This window comes from Epinephelus lanceolatus, chromosome 23 (assembly GCF_041903045.1).
Source record: "Epinephelus lanceolatus isolate andai-2023 chromosome 23, ASM4190304v1, whole genome shotgun sequence".
Lineage (NCBI taxonomy): Eukaryota > Metazoa > Chordata > Actinopteri > Perciformes > Serranidae > Epinephelus > Epinephelus lanceolatus.
Genome location: NC_135756.1, coordinates 7,869,901 through 7,891,717, shown reverse-complemented (window position 1 = coordinate 7,891,717; position 21,817 = coordinate 7,869,901). Strand labels below are relative to the sequence as shown.

The following is a 21,817-nucleotide window of genomic DNA, read 5'->3' as shown; positions in this document are numbered from 1 at the left end:
ATAGATATTTTTAGTAAGGATACGCTAACCCCCCCTTGAGAAGTGCGCTCAATGGTACGTTCCATGTCGTATCCGGAAGCAGCTTGAAAACATCTCAAACGCGCGCACCATTTGATTTAAAGAAATACTTAAAAATAAAGTGGTAAAGTTTATCAGCCTGTACCGTATTCTGAATCAGAAAAAAAGTCTCATAACCAAGAGGTACGTATTAAGTTCTCAGTCGGGGCGTTAAATAGTAAAAACGGGCAGTAGAAACATTTGTTTGGCTAAATGCTAGCTAGCTGTGCACTTACAGGTAGTGTAGCTGTCACGTTTTAGCTCTTTGCCCGGTGACACATTACCGTTATGTGAAACGTTAGTTACTTAAACACGGGGACTGTGAATGTAACGTTAGCTCATTTAAGCTAACATACACAACAGAGTTAGCTTGCATTGTCCTGAAATAACCCAGGAGCTGTAAAACATATATGTGGGAATATCAATCTAACCTCTCACTTGCCTCCAGCTAAGCTAAGGGTAATACCAACATTTGAGTTAAGCATACGTTAAATATTGAACTGCTTCATGTGTTCGACATATGCCGAATTCAAGGGTTATGATATAGGTTTGCACAAACAGGCACATGCCCTACTAGCTATGCATGCATACTGGAATATATCAAACGTGGATTTATTTGAGTGACGTTTGGTCTGACGTTGATTTCAAGCCTCCTAAAGACAATCTAGTGCATAATCCATACCGTATGAGGGTGACTGATTTAACTGCCTACAGTGCTCTTCAGAGGGTTGGGAACTGTTTGATCTGTGACAGCTGATGTTATAGATTTAATACCGTAGTTTTTCTTTTTGTGAGTCATAGAACTAAACATAGGCAGTGAGCACTGTGCACAGATTTTATTCCACTATAAATTATGTCCTCACAAAAAGCAGTGCTTTATTGAGGTCCTGCTCAAGCTTGGAGTGGGGGGAAATAGATGCAGTCCTCCATCATTCATATATGATTCTCTATTGCAATGCAGTCAGAGCTGTATCATCTCAAAATATATATTTAGTCAATATCAGCCAACTGTAGCTCAAGTTAACACCCAATTTTCTTAGCAGGTGTTGTTCCTTTCACAGTGGCAAACATCTTTCTTTGCTGATCATTAGACTAATAGTTCAGTGTCTTCTTTTATTCTGATGTCTTACAGTTGAAACTCTGATCTGAAACCAGCTTTACCAGGACACCAGCATGCAGCAGGACTCCAGCCGCAGTCCCAGTTACACTGTGAAGTGTGAGGACTACGTTCATGTGGTTGAATTCAGTCCTTTCAGCTCTGGTACCCCTGCCTCTCTCCTGGCCTACGGTGGAAACCAGTATGTGGTCGTCAGCACCTGCCTGTTTCAGGTTAGAGATGCAGCTTCATACAGTCTGGTTTACTTGTATTAATACCCAGTATGTTCCTTTATAATGCATACTTGTTCCCACAGGAGGAGGATATGGAGGTTGAGGGAGTAGAGTTCAATGTTCTTCGAGCTTTCCATCATGGATTGCGAGTCGATGCTCTCGCCTGGAGTCCTGAGTCCAGGCTGGACAGGATACCCACTATCAGGTACTGCTACTTTGTTCCCACCACCTTTTGATCTGGTGATATTATGTTCCCACAAAGCTGCATGGTGCAGGACAGTATGATGGCAGTATCTGTCTGCCTGTGTCTTGATTCAAGTAGATTTTTGATCATCTTTATGCATAAACTGTTTCTGCATAATATCAAAATTTCTTATATTGTTATGGATGCAAATTAGTCCCAGTATGTTACACTATACAACACATGTCACTGCTTGAAAGAAAATAAGTATTACCAGTCCTGATTTATCTTAAACACACTTAAGTCCATGGTGAAATACCAGCTACTACAGTCATACTCAGGCAACAGATTCATTTAGCATACGAAGCAAACAAATTAGGATATGTACCGTGGGGATTTGTGTATCTAACTTTAAAGTGAGTAAAGAGGATGAAACAACCTGGCAAAATGGTTGTTTGACAAACCTGAATGTTTTGGTTATGAAAAAGATGCGATACAGGAGATCTCTTTCTTCAAAAGAGTCAAAAGCTGTTTAATTTTAAGTCACTTTGTTATTCAAAATATTGTTTAGCCTTATCAACTGATTATCATGGAACTAATCACAAATTCTTAAAGTATGATGCTGGTGTTTTGGTATGTCTGGTAAACTGTGATTACTACACATCACGTTAGCACTGATTATATACAATGACATGTTCACTAAGAGTGGAGGAAAAAATCGATACAGCGCAGTATTCGAATATTCGTTTCTATGGGTAGGTATTCGTCATGAAAATTTGGTATTCGATATTCGTTTATATTTACTTTTTTTTTTTTTTTACATATTTTTTGGTGCTAAATGTAGTCTTTTTGTTGTTGGTAAATGTAGGTTATCAATAAAAATCAAAACTTTTAAATTGCATTGTTAAAAATGTGAAAATACAGTATAGCCTACCAACTGAGCTTGTGTGCACGGCACGCTTGAGCTCATCCGTCTGAGGCTGTGGATCAATGCCAAGTTTTACCACTTTATCACTAATCCCTCTAACTTGTAGCTGTTTTTTCGTTATCTTTTGAATTTAATATGAATTATAGAACCGTTTTTGTCAACGTTTGTTTCCCCCGTTTTGTACAATAAATTATTGTTTAAAGTTTCAACAAGTTTCTTTTGGAGTGCGTGACACAAGTGTGTTTTGAAAACGGCCGCGGACTGTCACCTGCTCAACGCATCAGTACCTTCGGATGCCATGACAGTAATAGTCAATAATGTCAAAATATCATTTACAGACCGATTTAACAGACGATCACTGCTGCCCGACCCGCAGGTCCATTTGCGGGTTCCGCGGGTTACGGGTCGACCCGCGCATCACTACTCAGCTCAGTCTATAAAGGCTGTACACAACAGTAGACATTATATTCTATTCAGGCCGGCAGAACCAGCAGGCATTGGCTCTACAGTGCACGGCACTGCTGATTAACCATTTTATTGCAGCACAGAGTGTCTGCCAGCAACCAATTACTTGCAGAGACTTCCTACAACTTGTTTCAACGGTTCCGATTTAATCAGAAGACAAATTAAACAGGATGACTAGCCAATGTGAAAATCAAAAGAAAGCATAGAATAATGTACTGAAGGAGACTGTTGTGCCATCACATTTTTCTGTGGTTTGAGAGCAAAGATCCGGTCGCCGCTGTGCAAAACTCCGCAATACAATTAGGTCTGAAAAAACCCCAGAGTCCGCCGCCGCACGCACTCCCCCCCACCATGAACAAATATTCGTTATAAATTCTGCCGAAGGTCCGAATGTTAAAAAATGGTATTCGGGACAGCCCTAAGAAACCAAGTATCGATTTTTTAAAAATGATATAAATAATAAATATTATAAATACAAATTAAACTGTAGGTAGCATACTAGAATTAAATAATCAGTTGCTTTTTCAGTCCACAAGAAACAATTTGTTGCATTAAAAATGGCTGAAGTGAGAAGAACAGACTGAAAACTTTATCTTATTAGATAAAACAGATGTTGACAAAGTTTTCCTTTAGGGACATAATTTACAGCTGAAAAAGGTAATATATCGCAATATAGTTTATCGCAGTATTCATCATATCGCAGCATATTTAAAATTGTGATCGTATCGTGGATCCTCTGATGATTCCCACCTCTTACACTCACTGAGGGATCATTTGTGCCCTCAGGTCACAACAAAGTGCCTCTTCAGAAGCCTGAGTGCCCCTCTTGTTAGTTCAGGAGCTGCTCTGTAGTGCCGTTAGTGCAAACTGCTGCTTGGAAGTGTCTGATTGGTTGAAAAAAGGCTATAAATAAAAGGACACTTGGGCTTTGACTTCCGAACAGCAACCTTTTTAATGCAGGAGGCTGCCAAATTAACATTCATTTCACTTGAAGTAATGTCTGTTTAATGTCTACCTTCCAGATTTGACTATTTAGCAATATGGTCCCTGAATGCTTTTTAGCTGATAACTCCTAAATCTCAGTTCCCTCCAACACTGAACACATTTGCATAACCACACAACACCTATTGAACCTCGTTTAATTACAGGTAAATTACATTTACTTAATTTGGCAGATGCTTTTATCCAGTGCAGAGCATTGATTCTTTTTTTTAAATTCAGTCCTTCATTTTATTGGTTAATATGCCCATTATTGTCTTGAAATTAGTGTTTTGTAAAGAAAATGTAAGAAAAATATGCCCTCTTCTGATGCCTGGTACAGGCCTGTGGTCCAGGGTTTGGGAACCTCTTCTCTAACCTTATCCTAAAATCCTAAAAGCTAGTCCGTGGTAGAAAAAAAAAAAAAGTAGAGTGCATTGTTGGTCAATTTCACATCCAAATCTTTAAGAGGTGGTCCATATTTTCAAGGCAGGTTTTTTTGTCGCTGTGCTTCCTTCATGTAGCTGCAAGGTAGATTTTAACCAATAAATCAATTTCTTTGAATAGCATGTTAATCAAAGCAGACTTGGGCTGCAAATAACGATTTTCATTATTGATTAACCTGCCCATCATTTTCTTAAGTAATCGTTTTGTCAGTAAAATGTTCGAAAATAATGAAACATGCCCTGTGTAATTTCCTGGAGCCCAAGGTAACGTCTCAAACGGTATGTTTTATCCAATCAAAACTTCAAAGCTATTCAGTTTTTATCATGTATGACAAGGAAAAGCATCAAATTCTCACATTTACAAAGCATGAAAGCTTCAAATGTTTGGCTTTTTAGCTTAAATTTAAAATTACACAAACAATCATTTGATTGAAATAGTTGCCAATTAATTTTATGTCGATCAAGATAAACCGACTAATTTTTGGGAGAGAGTTACTGCCTCAAGCGAAGGAGGTCAAGTATCTTGGGGTCTTCTTCACAAGTGGAGCGTGAGATGGATCGACAGTTTGGTGCAGCGTCTGCAGTGATGCAGGTGCTGCGCCGTCGTGGTTAAGAGGGAGCTGAGCCAGAAGGCAGAGCTTTTGATTTACTGGTCCATCTATATCCCAACCCTCACCTATGGTCATGAGCTCTGGGTAGTGACTAAAAGAATTATGTCACGGATACAAGCAGCCGAAATGTATTTCCTCCGTGGGTGACTCAGCCTTAGAGATAGGGTAAGGAGCTCGGACATCCGGAGGAAGCTTGGAGTAGAGCCGCTCCTTCTTTACTTCGAAAGGAGTCAGTTGAGGTGGTTCGGGCATCTGATAAGGATGCCTCCTGGGTCCCTCCCGTTAGAGGTTTTCTGGTAGGAGGGAGGAGTGGTAGGAGGCCCCCGAGCAGACCCACAACAAACTGGAGGGAATACATATCTTATCTGGCCTGGGAGCGCCTCGGGGTCCCCCAGGAGGAGCTGGAGAGCGTTGCTGGAGGGAGGAACGTCTGGGGCGCTTTGCTTGGCCTGCTGCCTTTGCAGCCCTTGGCCCCAGATAAGCAGATGAAAATGGATGGATGGATGAATGGACTAATTGCTGCAGCTCTAATCTGATGCCGCTTCTAGTTTTACCCATACACACCTACATCAGGTGGGAATACAGCGTGTTCCTCAAGCACACTTTGACATATGAACAGGAGGAGCTAGGGATCAAACCACCAACCCTACATTCAATGGGCATGCCCCTCCGCTGGCTAAGTTATCCATATATTATGTGAAATGGTGCTGACATATTTGCTGAGTCATAAATCAGTTTAAGTGCTGACCTTATTAGCGCCATTGGCTATTTTTAATAAAAGACGGTGTTCATGCTGTGACATCTGCAGCTCTGTTGTTATGTAAGAGGTCATCAGACCATTGTAATAGGATTAGGAGGTGTCAAGGTGTCATACTTCAGTCCCACATCAGGAACCTGACATCTATGTCTTTAAAAACAACTGTATAATTATTCACCAACACTATTCTTGTGACCAGAACAAGAGGCAGTTGTGGAGAAAGCACAGCAACCACGCTGTGTGAAAGTCATCACCACCTCTCGTTGTCACACTGCAGCTGCCAGGATGTGAGCCAAGTTATTTCAGGTGGCCTTGGACAGGAGGGAAGTAGCCCTAACTGTAGATTGTTAGAAAGCAAGAGTTTCCTCCTAATTGGAGTGGTGGATGGGAAGGTTCCACGATCCCCCCGGAGGTGTTTAGGCTTTCTGTAATTGAAAAGGAAAGGCTGCGATAATTCCTGGCCTTCTGTGGTTTACTCCACAGGGCCCTCAAGCCAGCGCTGTGACGTGCGCACATGTTATTGCGCTGATGACTACCCACTCGGGTTCCATCCCTCCCTTCGATCTGCACGTAGCCGTGCCTTCCAGGAAAAGTACAACGTTCTCACGGGCTTGCCTCAAGCAGGGGCCCCAGAGAGTGAGAGGAAGATGAGGGGAGGAGAGGGGGCTTGGGCTGCAGCGCTGCCACCGTCCACCACAGCAGTTTGTAATTGAAGACTACTGAATCCTACAAAGACCAGACACTCCACAGACAACTGCTGCCTTCCACCAAATACGCAGTTTTCAGTCTTTATAGAAAGCAGCACATGACAAAAAAACCAATTCCAATCTACAGGTGTGCCCGGCCGTATGCAGTCTAATAAGACAAATTAAGCCAACCACTGTGCACTAAATAAACCGATTTACTGCTTGTTAGAGAATTGAAAAACTTGCTGTGGCATGGCCGATTGCAAAGACAAGTAACAGCCTTATTTAATTACATTTTTGGTCCCTGCTATTGCACACATGTTGTGCCTGCACAGCGACCAACCAATCACAGTCCTCCTCAGAGCAGATTTGTTGAGCATACAATGGAAAACTTAAGCCTACAAGGAGTGAAGAAGAGCTGTTGTGGAAAGAAAATGTTACATCTGCTATTTGGAAATATTTTGGTTTTAAAAAAAGATGATGTGGAACAACAGCAGGGACTTTTTCTCTCTGTCCAAATGGAGGTCAAGAAAAAAAGCTACACAGTATTTTCTGAACTCGTGTAGTTACATTTATTTTTGCCAACATTTTAGAACACAGGAGTTCAACCTCTACTGGTGTCATGACTAACCAGTAGGGGTCACTAATGACAAGGATAAGAACCCTCACCGGCTTCCCACCTATTCACAGCCAAGCTGAATATGCAGCTACTGGGAATCACACTACTCTTAGCTGGTGGGCGAGAACTTTGCCTCCATTTTTTTCAAAGATGTTTTTTTTTGACATGTTGGGAAATATGCTCATTCACTTTAAGTCTTGTCATCACTGTGATGTTGCCAAGCAAACAAAGGAAGAAGTCACAGGGACTGAGACATATTTCACAAACAAGATATAACTTGAGAAAGCTTATGACATGCTTGTAGGCCAATTTTTTAACTTTGGACAGAGCCAGGCGAGCTGTTTCCCCTGTTTCCAGTCTTGTGCTAAGCTACACTAACTGGTGGCTAGCTGGAGCTCTTGACATGAGAGCAGCAGCAATTTTCTCATCAACTCTGAGCAAGAAAGCAAATAAGGTTGCTTTTGGTGGAAAACATTTGTGCTGGGCTTCAGATGTCAAATGTTGATGCGACTAAAGAAGTTCCATACTTAAAGATGCAATATATGACATCACTGGCTAGTTAATTGCTTTACCACTGATAATGTTGTCGTCGCAATAGGGATGTGTGTCAGTCCTCGATACCTCTGAGGTATTGACTGAAATAACCCAGTACAAAGAAGTCTAAGCGTCTGCAGTCAAACAACCCGCATTCAATTCCTTTTGCCAGGTGGTCATCTTGGACTGTCCCAACTCCCCGCAAGGTCGGCAAATTTTCTGTTGCTGCCGTCTCTAGAGCCGCTTTCCTTTAGTTGAACGTCTGCCCAGTTACCGTGAGCTAACGCAGCAGCAGAGGCTAACATGTGACAACAAGCTGTTTAAGGGTCCTAACAAACTCACACTGACAGCAAAATGGGTCGACTCTGTTATCGATTACTGTAACCTGTTAATAAACGTCAGGCAATGTTAGGCTTACTATTAGCATCACATGGCTATCAGTAGGGATGTTGCGATCCAACTTTTTCACTTTCGATCTGATACCGATACCACAGCCCTAGTATCCGATACCGATCCGATACCAGCGCATATTTCTATCTGTGTTCTGACCAATAGGTTCACTTTTTTTAGTACTTTTTTTGTAATGTGGAATAATAGAAAAGGCTTGATCAAGTGCTATTACTCAAAGTGAGAATAACATACTCCCCGAGATGAAAAGTGCAGTCTTTTTCGCTTTTCTGAAGGAAGTACTGCCACACCACTGACATTTTTTTCAACTATCCACACTGTTTTTCACCCCGTTGTTGTTGTCATGTGACCTCCCCGTCCGGCTTTCCTCTCTTCTTCATGTGTTACAATGAAGTGCTAGATGGAAAAGCTAGAGCGGATTTGTGGAATGGAGTGCTAGTATCGCAGTGCTAGTATCGCACTTTTCCCCTGCAGTGCGATCCGATCCACGTTTTTTGGCTGGATTGCAGCATATTTTCGATCTGCAATCCGGATCGCAGCATCCCAACCTATCAGTGTGTGTACAGCCAGGCGGACTCTTGCAACTCCAGACACGGAGCTCGCACTCCCCCAGCAGTAGCTAAAACCCATACAGTTTGTGGCGTGGTGAGGTTAAGAGTGGTGTGTTTGATACTTATTTTTGAGTTCAGTATGTCACCAAAATGAGTATGGCTACTACATGCCACTGCATTTACATCATAGTAACCCCCAAGGTTAACCCTGTTAAGCCCAGTATACACTGCGATTTTAAGCTGTTCCAGACGAGAGATGACTAACATGAAAGAAACATGCTGATATTCTTAGTTGTGGCTCTAAAACAGTGGACCTACGTTGCACAGTGAGAGAGGTTCAAGGATGGTTGCTGTCACGGCGTTGTGATCAAGACAGCCTGGGATAAACTTCTGACAGTGTCAGAAATTTGGGATGACCATCTCACAATGTGACTGCTGTCACTACCTACGTCTGTTAACCAACCATTAGAAATGCAGCATGAAGTGACGCACTGATGAGCGTGACAATGCTAAATGCTAATAGATGCTAATAAATACACTTTAAGCTCTTGTTGCAAAATTGGCCTCCAAGTTGGCCTCCACCTCCTCCTCTTCTTCAAACTTTTTCGACACATAAATGCCACTTTAGAAGGGCTCGATTCTTATTCTTAGCGGCGTAGAGGGATGACACATACTGATGACGCTTTGTCCTTGCGTATTGACATCGATGGACGTACGTTGTAGCCTGCAATTCAGTAGGCGCTGTCTTTGACACAGTCTTTAGGAGGCTGTAGCTCTGTCAGCAAAGTTGCCATTGTTAGCACTGTTTGCATTGTTAAAACTGTTAGCTGCTAGCCGCCAGCTCAGCCACCTCCATATTGAGAACCTTGTGCAGACAATCCTGGCTCAGACTCTGAATCATGAATATGCTCTGAATGTCCTATGCAGCAAGTTAGTTCCTCTACCCAGAGTTCTCCTGTTTCACACAGAATTTGTATCAATGTTGTGTTTTTGGGTTTCTGTTGAAGTGTACTTTGTGGTGATATAACAGACAAAGGGATAAACTCCTGACTCTCTCTTGTGCTACAACAATAATCACAGTGCTCTGCAACAACACAGCTGACATTCACTGGTGTTTCCCTTTTAATAGTGACTTGTATTGTGTTACCCAAGATTGTTGGAGATCAATAAAGAAAATGGCTTTGACATTAAATTTAAAAAAGCAAAAAGAGCCAGAATGTTTTCCATGCTTTCCTCCAAAGTACAACACTAATTTGTAGGGTTAGAAGGCCTATCCTAATATAATCTAATCTACTGTAGCAGTAATACCCCGAAGCACGTTAAGGGTGTTTGTAGTGACATCATGCCAAATCCATCTGTGCCTGCGACTGAAAATGTGTGAACCGCTGTCTGTTTATTCTGGTGATATGTGTGTGTTTTTCTTGTCATAAGTGAGTTAGTGTAATTGTGTGAATAATTGCAGCCGCTGGTGTATACTACGACTGATTAGAGGGAAAGTCCTCTGCCTGGCTCTGCACAGGTTTTTGCACAGAGACATGCGTAAATGGCGTGAGGAATCTTGTTTTTCTCTGTGTTTATCTTAGCTTGCAATTAGAATCTCCCTGGCAGCGTTTCTACTGATCGCTGTCCAAGTTTCTACCACACACACTGACACTCTCATCCAGAGGTGTCAGTCTAGGGCGGCTGCAGGCATGCATGTAGGAAGAGATGTCATCTGTCATTGGGTCTATACAGTCTGACTCTTTTTTGATGTCTCTCTCTTTGTTTTTATATCCTCCCTTTCTTTTCCTCTTCCTCTCTCCCTCTCTGCAGATTTTGCACCGCTGCAGCTGACAGAAAGCTACGCCTGCTGACTTCTGATCTTCAGGATAGACATGAAGTCAAGGTAGTGCAACATCTGGAGCGCATTGGCCAGAACTGCGCTTGTCGGTTGGCATCAAACTTTCTCTACTTAGCACTGACATTTGGTACTTAGTGATACAGGAAATGTAGCCGTACACACAGAGAGCAGAGCTGCAGCCAGCGTAGTGAGCCCAAGTTTGCTGGAAAGGCCAAGTTAACAGTTTATTGATCAACTGTTTTTGTTTACGTGTTGTCTTTCTGTACTGTTGCCTAGGTGATGGAGGGCCACACTAGCTTCATTAACCATTTGGTGTTCGAGCCCACAGAAGGGAAACAAATTGCTTCCGTCAGTGATGACCACACTTGCAGGTCCAAACCGTTTTATTTCCATTTGTGTGTGTGTGTGTGTGTGTGTGTTCCCAGCTTCTGATTTTCAGTTCTGTTCTCTGTTAATGGTGCAGAAAGTCCTGACTGTGTTTCCACAGTGAAACATGATGCTAAGCACAACATGCGCTGGTGTGGCTGTGCGTAAGCACAGAGCTGCTTTGTAGCTTTTCTAGCTAATTGGTTAAATATGGAAATCCAATTAGCTGCAGAAAGATTTTCCTCTCTAAGGGGGACCTATAACAAGGTCCCCAAATTTTCCTTTTCAATTAACGCTAGGGGAGGGAAAAAGTGTGTCAGTAGCCAGGGTCATGTCAGGGACAACCTCTCTCTACATCAGCAGGCTGGTTCTCCTGCAGCTGTGTTACAGCACTGGGCCCCTGCTCTTTTATTGTTAATGCACAGAAAGTGTATGAATTATTTTAAGTAGTTTTGATACTTTTAGATTTGAAGCAAAAGTTGCAAGCAGGTGAAGACGAGGGCTGTAGCTAACAGGTATTTTCCTTACGGTTAATCTGCTGATTTGTTTTGTCAATTAATCGTTTTTAAAGAACAGTGTTAGAAAATAGTGGAAAATGTGGATCAAAGTTTCCCATGGTCAAAAGAGATGTCTTCTTGTGGCTTCTTCTGTCTGAGCAACAGTGCAAAACCAAAATATTCAGTTTAGGATGATGCAAAACAGAGAAAGAGAGCCAATCATAACAGTCAAAACAAACCTAAAACATTAATCGGATAGGGCTGCCCCTTAAAAAAGGAAAACCCAATAAATAAACAAAAGAAAACACAGTCTTTAATTTAAAATCATTCAAAATTAGTCTGTGTCGCCTAATCATAAATGACGGTAGCATCCATAGCCAGGTAGTCACATCAAGCGGTGACATTAACAGTCACCAGCTTGATGATCGTCCTGTCCTTCTCAGTGCCTCGTCCTGCCACATCAGGCCATCTGAGTCTCCTCCACTCCCGTCCACTCTCCTCTTCCCCAGCCTCCGTTGACCGGCCAGAGAAAACAGCAGTGCGCTCCATCTGCTGAAAGATTTAAATTCTGTCATGTTGAGGAAAATATGGGACGCGGGAGGAAGACTAAGGCGGAACAAGGGATAGATCAAGTTAACAGGAGAGGACCTTCCAGTCAGCCCACACAAACTGAGCCTCGATATGAGAGGAGGAAACTAGTCCTGCAGAAAGGGAGGGAGGGGAGTGTTTGCCTGCATGTATAGGCTCATGACCTCTCCATCACTCTGTTAGGTTTGGCAGCGGTGCCTCTACTATAAGTTTGCTTAGCTTTGTCATCGCTGTCCCCTGCAGTTGTGGGAACTCGGCCGTTGCCAACATGCAACCTGATGCTGCAGCATCTAGGTGGGGAACCAGACTCCGCTCCCTCTGGGGAGTTTACATTTGGTTCATGTAGTCTAAACAGCTCATGGTATCAGTATAGATGGAGCTGGGCAAGTGTGGGTAAATGTGCCACCTAGAGATGTGAAGGGCACACTGCAGGATCCTAAGGGGATTTGGGGTCGACTGAGTTCGCAGATGAACTCAGAAAAACGCACACCTGCTGCTGCTGCTGCTGCTGCATTATGTATATGGTTCAAAGCATTTTGTTCTGTTCCCAGTGATAATCCGTTTGTTTTTTCTCAAGCCCTTATGTTGTGTAAGGGAAACAAATTACAGCGTGACATGCTTTCAAACTATCTTCTATCCCAAGTGTTCTTGGACTGACATACCCTCACAGCTCTAGTCCTCAGTCATCAACCCACCTGTCATGTTCTAAATATGCTCTTATGAATAGATTTTAACCTTTTATTTCATTCATGTTGGATATTTTTATAGAAGTTTTAATGAAATTAAACATTCAGTGTTTAGATAAATTGATAGTTGTCCATTAGGCCACTTTGAGGTAACTTTGTCAAGCATTTTCCATAACTTTTAGCTATGTTTCAACTGTTAAGCTATTACTTTTAGCTATCATCATCTATTTCAGCCATTAGCCATTACTTTTAGCCATCTGTTTAAATTATTTTGCTATTATTTTCTCAGAATTTTAAGTATTTATCAATTACTTCAAGTTATCGTTTCAATTGTCCATTACTTTTAGCTGTCTATGTCAGCCATAAGCCATTACTTTTTTTGTTTAAAATGCTTTGCTATTATTTTCTCTGTATTTTAAGCATTTATCAATTACTTTTAGCTATTTCAGGTATTTACCCATTACATTTAACTAACATCATCTTTTTCAGCTGTTTAGCCATTACTTTTAGCTAGCATTATCTTTGGCCATTTTAGCTATCTTTTAAACTATTTTACTATTATTTATTATGCATTTCAAGCATTTATAAATTACTTTTAGCCATCTGTGTCAGCTATATATCCATTAATTATAGCTAACGTTGTCTGTTTCAACTGTTGAGCCATATACTTTTAGCAATCTGTTTGAGCCATTAAAGTATTGTTTTAAGCTAGCATTATCTATTTCAGCCATTAGCCATTACTTTAGCTGTCTGTTTTCAGCTATTAAACTATTAGTTTTAGCTTGCATTTAGCTATGAACCATTAATTTTAGCTATCTGTTTAAACTGTTTTGCTAGTATTTTCTATGTATTTAAAGCATTTATCAGTTACTTTTAGCCATATCAAATATTTACCCATTACTTTGAGCTAACATTATCTGTTTCACTTGTTTAGCAATTACTTTGAGCTTTCTATTACAGCCTTTAAGCTATTACTCTTTGCTATCATTATATATTTTAGCCATTAGCATTTAGCTATCTATTTAAAGTTGTTTGCCATTATTTTTATGTATTTCAAGCATGTATGAACTACTTTTAGCTGTCTTTGTCAATTATCTATGCATTACTTTTAGCTTTATCCTTTTCAGCTGTTTAGCCATTTATTTCAAGCATTTAGCTGTTATTGTAAGCAAACGTTATCTGTTTAAACTGTCTAGCCATAACTTTTAACTCTCTGTTTCAGCCATTAAATTACTATTTTTAGTTAGCATTATGTTATCAGCCATTGCTTTAGCTATCTGTTCAGGTTGTTTTCACTGTTTTCCACATAATTCAAGCATTCATCAATTGATTTTAACTGTCAACTATTTATGCATTACTTTAAGCTAGACTATTATTTTACTTTAAGCTAGACTATTATTTTCTGTGTTTTTCAAGCATTTTTTAGCTATTTAAACCATTAATGCATTCAGCTACTTTTAGCTATCTATTTCAACCATTAAGCTGAAGCTTACTTCATCTATCTTACTTAACTGCTTATTATTAACCGCTGTATTACTTTTAGCTTTATGTTTTAACTATTTTGCTGCTATTTTCTATGTATTTCAAGCATTTATCCATCACTTTGAGCTAACGTTATCTATTTCAACCTTTAAGCCAACTTTTGGTCGTCTGTTTCAGCCGTTAACATTTACTTTTAGCTAACTGTTTCAATTGTTAAGCTTTATATGTTTGGTTATCTATATTAATCACTTACCCATTTCTTTTAGCTTACTATTTCACGTTCTCTGCTTGCTTGCTAACTGTTTTCTGCACACTCTCAATCACAACACTTGGTCTTTGCATTGCATATATTATTAACGTTAGCATCATACCAATTTGTAATCCTGTGTTATGTGTTCATTTTCCTTCTTCAGACATATAAGGTGGATATAGTTATTTAGTTGAGCTACTCCACAGTCTTTCCACGTGCTGTATACTCTGGCAACCATACAAGTAACCCCTGGGGTACAAGTTTTCTTGGTTGGGACTCACTGTTCTATCCCATAAGCCAAGCTTGTACATTTGTATATATTTATCTTTACTCGGCTTTACAAAGGGGTCCCTGAACTCACCAGGTGTATGGGAAAAACATGCCAACCCAATAAACATGTCAGATGGTTTCATGTTGGTTCGTCTAAATCAAATGTTGAACAGGTCCTGTTAAAGTAGATGCTGATGCAATCATTGTGCACCTGAAAGAGCGACCCCGCAACGCACTGTGATGGGATTATATTGTTTGACTCTTCCAGTTCTCTCCCTCCAGAGAATCACCTCCAATTATTTACTCTGCTCTCTACAATAAATCAGATCACACAGCGCTAACGGCATTTCCCGTTTCCTCCACTTATGGGAAACATTGACAAACTGTAACGCTCTGGCCACGCTGTTTTCTCACTTAGATAACACAATACAGGACTTCAGGTGTCCTTTTCAACTCTGTTGTACATGGAAGCGGAGTGTTATTGCTTGATGTAGTGTTATGCAATTACACAGTGTTTTATCAGAGGCGGTCACGCATGTTTTCGTGTCTCATGTCTTTCACCTCATTTGGCGAAGGTTATGTTTTTTTGGGGAGCCGGTGCTCTCTGTTTGAAGGGCAGAGTGGTTGACCACAGTTTGGCCGTTGGTGGTGTAGCGTGCAATTGAGCTCTGCTTGGCTAGTGGTCTGAAAGAATAGGGTTTAGTCGTTGTTTTCCTGGTGTGGTCTGGGGGGTTTTCTTTTTTTTCTGCTCAGCCTCACTCATGCTCCACGGTGGAGACTCTGGCTGAGTCTGCACATGGGCAAAGGAAAGAAGCCCAGAGTTTCGACAGGGCTCTATCCTGCTGCAGGGGAGATGAGGCAGGAAAAGTTGAGTGTTTACTGAGGTCTTCATCTGAGACGGGGCATATCCTCCCCTACACCGCACCACTGAGGACATCAATCTCTCCAACAACACACTTGACATTTAGATGGTCTTTGGAGGTACTTTTTGGGCTTTATTAGATGATGTCTTCTGCATGACCTCATCAGTCAGCGCCTTCCCATGCTTCACAAGCGTTTGTTTAATATTCCCAGAAACACTTGCAGCCCCCCACCCCTGTGCCCCCTTCCCCACCTTTTCTTCTCGTTCAGAGATCGTTTAGATGTGGTTAACCAGAGATCCAGGTCTCAAGACCCGCAGTGCTCTCCGTCCAAGTGATTCATTACATCCGTGGTCTTTCTCAGCTGCTTTTTCTATCATAGATCTTATTAGCTTTAGAATCAACTATTATTTAAATGGAGATTGGTCATAATCCTCACACGAGCTTTGGTTCTTGGTTGGCATTTGCTTGCTTGTTTCATTTGCACAAAGTCGGATGCTGTTCAACTTCTCTCCGCTGCTCTTCCTCAGCTGACGTGCATCCTGCTGCCCTCTCTGCACTCCACAGAAAGTGAATGGCAGCGGGCCGCCCACAGCGAAACATTTGCTGTAATGTGAGTGGAGCGTAACGCCGACTAAGGCGAGGGTGATGCCCCCCTCCTTGCCATCCCCCTCCTGCCCTGATATCATAGCTCAATGTAATGTGAGGCTGGCGTTTTCTGTGAAAGAGCAGTTCAGCATAAGTCTGTCCGTCTTCACAGCTCAGGGCCCAGATCTGAGAAGAGAGCCCTTTTTCCTGGAAAAACATGAAGACCATGAACAACTCTTGTGCACAACAAGCAGAAGTTAGATCAATTAGGAGCAAACATGCACTTGGATGAAAACATGTCGTCTATCATTGCTCACGCTGTCTGCCATTAAAACCTCATAGTCATGTCTTGTTTTGAAAACTTGGGCTTAAACTCTGTCAGGAAGCATCAGAAGAAACAGATAAATGCCTTTTTTAAGAATACTTTGGCATTATGTAATGAGAAAACTTGCAGCCTTATACTGTTAGGATGGCGGCTGTATGTGTGTTACATTTAAACCACCTGGACAATGTCATTTTGTTTTGGCTCGAACGCCACAAAGGAACAAATCTTGGGAGGGTGAACTCTTCTCAGGTATTATGTAAGCGTCTCAGGGTGGCTCAAACGCCGGTGCTATTTTTGGAACTGCTCTAAAACCCCATCTTTGTTGTTAATTAAGTGGATTTTGTTTTGGATTTTAGGCCAAGAGCAGTTCACACATCAAGTCGAATCAATCCGTAACATTACTAATGAGAACTGATTAAAAGTCTGGTGTTTGTTCACAATAATCCAGGAACTGTTTCTTGGGTTGCTTCTCACACTTTCAGTTTAAAATAAAACAGTTATACCTATAAAACTTAAGTTGTGCAAATGTAACGCTGGTACCAATGTACTAAAAGCATACTGGGTCATATAATCGCTCTTTTTCATCAACTTTATTTTCATTCATCTTGATTTATCTCCACAGGGTGTGGGACCTGGATGGAAATGAAAGCACTACTCTCAGACTCCGCTCTCCTGGGATGAGTGTGTGCTGGCACCCAGAGGAGGCCTTTAAGGTGAGGGGGGCTTTGTTTCAGATACAGGCTCGTATTCTAAGGTCAACCTCTTGAGATGTCTGTATGGAACTGCACATTGTATGCCAATCACAGTCAGGTGTGAGGTGAAACCAAGGTTCCTGTGGATTTTTAAAGTCTTTAAAGGCAGTGAATTCGTTAATATAAAAATACAGTTTTCATTGGTATTAAATTGTCTTAAATCAGTCTTTCAGAAGTCTTAAAATGCTAAGACATTGGAAGAGGATTTTATGAATCCTTTTTTACGAGTCCTTTTTAAATCTTATTTTGTTTAATAATTTACGGAATGCCTCTCGCATTAACATCTTGCAGAACAAGATAGTGGATCCAACAACCCTCAGATTTTGTCTGTGGTTGAGATGCTCAGAGCAGAGGATCCACTCTCTGCTAGCTAGTCATCACTGTACCCTGGACGACATGGGGAAGAGCAAATTCGACAAAAGTTGGCTGTTTAACCAAGATTATGCTGCATGGCTGAAACCGTTACAAGGCCATTGCCTGCATACAAGACTATTGTGTATTTTATGCAAAAAGTTTTTCATGCAAGGCACAATGGCCAAGGCAATGGGAATCAAGGCAATGAAATGCCACATGCGGAGTGAGAAACACAAAATTGCCAAGTCGTGTTTTAGGTTACAACAAACATTTGGGCAAAATTGTCCCCAATCTAACCTAATTGAGGTAGGTTTGGGGTTTTTTGTGTGTGTTTTGTTTTCTTCAGTTGTTGTTGAAAAATTGGTCTTAAATTTCATTACATGCAGCATTAAAACAGTTTTAAAATATCCTAAATTTAACTTGCCTTAAGGTGTAGGAATCCAAAGTCAAGACTATATTTTCCTCTTACCTGTAGCGCTATTTATCAGTCTAGATTGTTTTGGTGTGAGTTCCCGAGTGTTGGAGCACCCTCTCTTCCAGAAATCATGACCTAGAAGGAAGTGTGCATCTGCTCATGGACGAGAGGCTTGTGCTAGTGACAGCATAGGATATAGACATTAAAGGAGAACTCCAGTATCCTTCACACTGGACCCTTTTTTCCCCATGTTTTTATGCCTCCGCGCTTGCGATAGCTTTGGCCAGAGGCATTATGTTTTCGGGTTGTCCATCCACCCATCTTATTCTGGTGAATGCGATATCTCAAGAACACCTCAAAGGAATCTTTTCAAATTTGACACAAACATCCACTTGAACTCAAGAATGAACTGATTAGAATTTGGCAGTTTCACACAAATGTCATATAGGATAAAATGAAGTGATGACATTTTATACCCAAAAGGTTAAAGGTCAGCTTCACCCTGACATAATTTTATATAAAAACACTTTTCTGGCCATTACTCAATGTCATATCTCAGGAACAGAAGGGGAGACATTTGGTCAGACACTGAATTGGTGACTCGCATCTTTGGTGTCCACCTTGAAACTGTTCCGATTGTATAGATCTTCTGAGCTGCTGGGGGGAAGATGTGTGAAGTATCCATGTTTTCACAGACATGGATGTAAACTGTGACTGCAACTTGACTGGTGTGTGGAGGCATGCAACCATAAGGCAGTACTCTCAGGAGAGACTCTTTGGGTCGAACCCTGCATGTAAATAAGATGAAATAAGACAGAACTTTATTTACTTAGAAGAAATTGTTACGCAGCTGTTGCATTAAAAAGTAGGAACGAGTGTGCTTCCTGGTGAGTTGTATATAGATATATGTGAGAAGTACAAATCTCAGGTACAGATAAGTGTCTACAGTAATTCTAAATGTTCAGTGATTATGTCTGTTACATTGATGTATCATGTCCCATCATGTCCTGGAAATCAGGATGTTGTAATTGTAATCCAGAAGAGATCTGAAATAGATGCTGGAGATGCACCCATGGAAGAACCATAAATACTGGTTTAAATGACCCGTCTGTCCTCTCTAGTTAATGGTGGCAGAAAAGAAGGGAACTATTCGTTTCTATGACCTGGTGGCCAAGCAGGCCATCCTGTCACTGGACTGTGGTCAGTCACCACTCATGTCAGCCGACTGGTGCCTCACGAACACAATCAAAGTTGGGGCCGTGGCGGGCAACGACTGGCTCATCTGGGACATAACTCGCTCCAGGTAACCAGGGGAGTGTGGGTAATATATAGTTGATGCTGCACGATGTATTGATTTGGGACGATGGCACGTGTGGGATGTGCTTTGAACTTTGTTTGTATTGTTTGCAGTTACCCACAGGAAAAAAGACCAGCCCACATAGATAAAGCACGGTTATTCAGGTAAGAGAAATGTTACAAGGAAGCAGTTGCAAAACTTATTGTGTTCTGTTTTCACCAATTTTCACCAAGATTGTGTAACTGATTTTCACCTGGATATTATGTCCACCCACATCCCAAACTTGCCAAATCAGGGGCATGAAGGGACAGTTCAGACTTTATGAAGTTGGGTTATATGAGGTACTTATCCATAGTCAGTGTATTACCAACAGTAGATAATGGTCAGTATGTCTCCAGTTTGAAGAGGAAGGCTGGGGTACCACCATAGAAGCTAGGCAATGTACTGCTGTGGACAGGGGTGGCAACAAAACATATTTTAGCCACCTAAAAGAATTGGTATCAATTTAAGTGTACGCTATAGTGAGAATATTTTTGCTGTCAGAGCAGCCCATTGCAACGGTGAACTGAAGCTGTTGCATGGCTCTCTTCAAAGCCAGACTCCATTGACAAAAACAGTAATTTTACCTTGCTGAACACCGGAGCTGCTGGTCTACCTCTGCTTGGATTGGTTAGTTTGAGTCTGGTGGCTTTGAAGACAGCATAGATAAGTTTTTCTTTCAGTTGCCCGTCGAAAAGGGCTGTCTGAGGCCAAGGTAAAGCTATGACAATATTCTACATTCAGCGTACTGATATTGATATTTTAGGTGGCTAAAATGTGTTTACTGTTGCCCCCGTCCACAGCAGTACATCGCTTAGCTGTCGTTGAGACGCTTCTGTCACTTCTCCAAAGTTGGGGCATGTCGACCGCCATCTACTGTAGGTTAATACACTGACTATGGATAAGTACTTCATACAACCCCACTTCAAAAAATCCAAACTATCCCTTAAGCCAGCAAGTTTTGGGTGGGTGTTGATAAAACATCTTCATATTGCTTTGTATTGATTTCTAGCTGTTTTTAATGATGACATAGAAAGAGATGCTCTTCTCCTCAGGTGGTCTCGAGCCAATGAAAACCTCTTCGCCACCACTGGATGTCCAGGAAAGATATGCAGTCAGTTACTCATCCACCATCTTGGCCACCCACAGGTAAGTGAGATGTTTTTAACAGTCTGGATCTTTCTGTTGTTAATGTTCTCCACAGCTCCAGTCTCATATTACATACTGATGTCGTTACAGCCGGTGACGATCGGGTCAGCAACAGTAGGATCGGGCCTGAGCTGGCACCGGACGCTCCCACTCTGTGTGATCGGCGCTGACAGGAAACTTTGCTTTTGGATGACTGAAATGTAGACATCTGTACAGCACCTTTCATAGTGGACAACTTAAGTCCAACTCAGTGTTTCTATTCTAGTAAATGTCAAATAAAATAAATATTTTTCTGAGTATCTGCTGAGTAGGTATGGAGTTTGATGGAAGTTGGCTTCATCTTCAAGCTTTGTTCCTTTTATTTCTGACAACCCCTTCATGTCAGCTACAGATAAACAGCGGGCTGGTCAGGTCTCTGCGAAGAGCTCGTTTTTCTTTTCTCTTAAGAGTAAGTTACATCAGCTGTCTGTTATGTCCTGCCAAGAAAGCTGTGCTTCAAAGGAATGCATCGACGCATCTGAGCCAACTCTCCACTTCACCAGTCAACACGAACATCGTACTACAGGTGTTCTCTCTCTGAATCATATCTGTAATATATCTTCATATGGGCTGTTCCACCTGCTGTGGAGTACAGAACATCGACAGGAAGGTTAGGGTGGAGGTCTGGCTGCACTCCCACTGTTGGACAAACCCTGCAGGGGAGGCAGGGGTTATAAGTGCAATCATAAGAAGAGCTTTGGGAAGCATGAGAGCCATTTCAGGTCATCCCCAACTCTTTGGCATGCAAAGTGAGCGGTTCATGAGGATGCAGGGAGAGGAAGAGATGCGCATCATCTTACCTTGGTGTATAATTATCAATGCTCCACAGACCAAACATGGAAGACAAGGGATCATTTGGCAGGAACATGTAATTCCCCCCAGTGAAACAAGGACTCATTGTCCTGTCACAGGAATGCCATGTGTGAGAAACCACCATCTCCACTTTCAAGGCAGTCAAATGCCTGCTAAGCTGCAGAGGGCACTCATTTAATTAACTTGATCATGAATCATTCTAGGTGACAGCTGATCACTTGTTTACACAGATGTACTTAATCTTCAAGGGTGCAGTATTGGAGAAATGTGCATTCATACTGGGATGTCCAACAGAGCAATTTATTGTACTTTATTAATGTATATGTCAGCTGGAACACTAGCGTGTATTGTACAGCAACGCCTCTGCACGACAAGCAGAGGCCTCGGAGACCTCCACTCTTTCAAACCAGTTCGTCAACCTCGTATATTTCTTGGACAGAACGCGTTAACCGCCATCCACAAAGCATAACATGCTACTGCTCTCCTGCGCCACGCTTTTGTTTGAACAAGTCCAATGTGGTCTCCACTCTCTACGTTTGCTGTGCGTTAGGTGCAAGTGGTGCCGGAGCAGCTGCGTATAACACGGGAGATGTCAACGTCAGATGCAAAGAAGCTGCCATTTTCATCTGTGGACACTCTGAACGGTTTCCAAAGAGT

At 41.7% G+C, this 21,817-nt stretch overlaps 1 protein-coding gene across 1 annotated transcript; it reads left to right on the top strand.

Annotated features, from left to right (window-relative positions):
* The first annotated feature begins 60 nt into the window (after nucleotides 1–60).
* nup37 (nucleoporin 37) lies at nucleotides 61–20,605 on the top strand. Its single transcript, XM_078165328.1, has 10 exons — nucleotides 61–201; nucleotides 1,190–1,386; nucleotides 1,470–1,591; nucleotides 10,363–10,435; nucleotides 10,667–10,761; nucleotides 16,925–17,015; nucleotides 18,945–19,126; nucleotides 19,234–19,284; nucleotides 20,215–20,308; nucleotides 20,399–20,605. The coding sequence occupies exons 2-10, from the start codon at nucleotides 1,231–1,233 to the stop codon at nucleotides 20,510–20,512; spliced, it is 978 nt and encodes a 325-aa protein (XP_078021454.1). The 5' UTR covers nucleotides 61–201; nucleotides 1,190–1,230; the 3' UTR covers nucleotides 20,513–20,605.
* Nucleotides 20,606–21,817: the final 1,212 nt, after the last annotated feature.

What these genes read in the sequence shown, in the direction of transcription:
- nup37 (XM_078165328.1), top strand. Translation starts at nt 1,231, where the DNA reads ATGCAGCAGGACTCCAGCCGCAGTCCCAGTTACACTGTGAAGTGTGAG. An exon ending in TCAGCACCTGCCTGTTTCAG is followed by an intron (nt 1,387 to 1,469) that starts GTTAGAGATGCA and finishes TTGTTCCCACAG; the next exon opens with GAGGAGGATATGGAGGTTGA. An exon ending in AGTGATGACCACACTTGCAG is followed by an intron (nt 10,762 to 16,924) that starts GTCCAAACCGTT and finishes TTATCTCCACAG; the next exon opens with GGTGTGGGACCTGGATGGAA.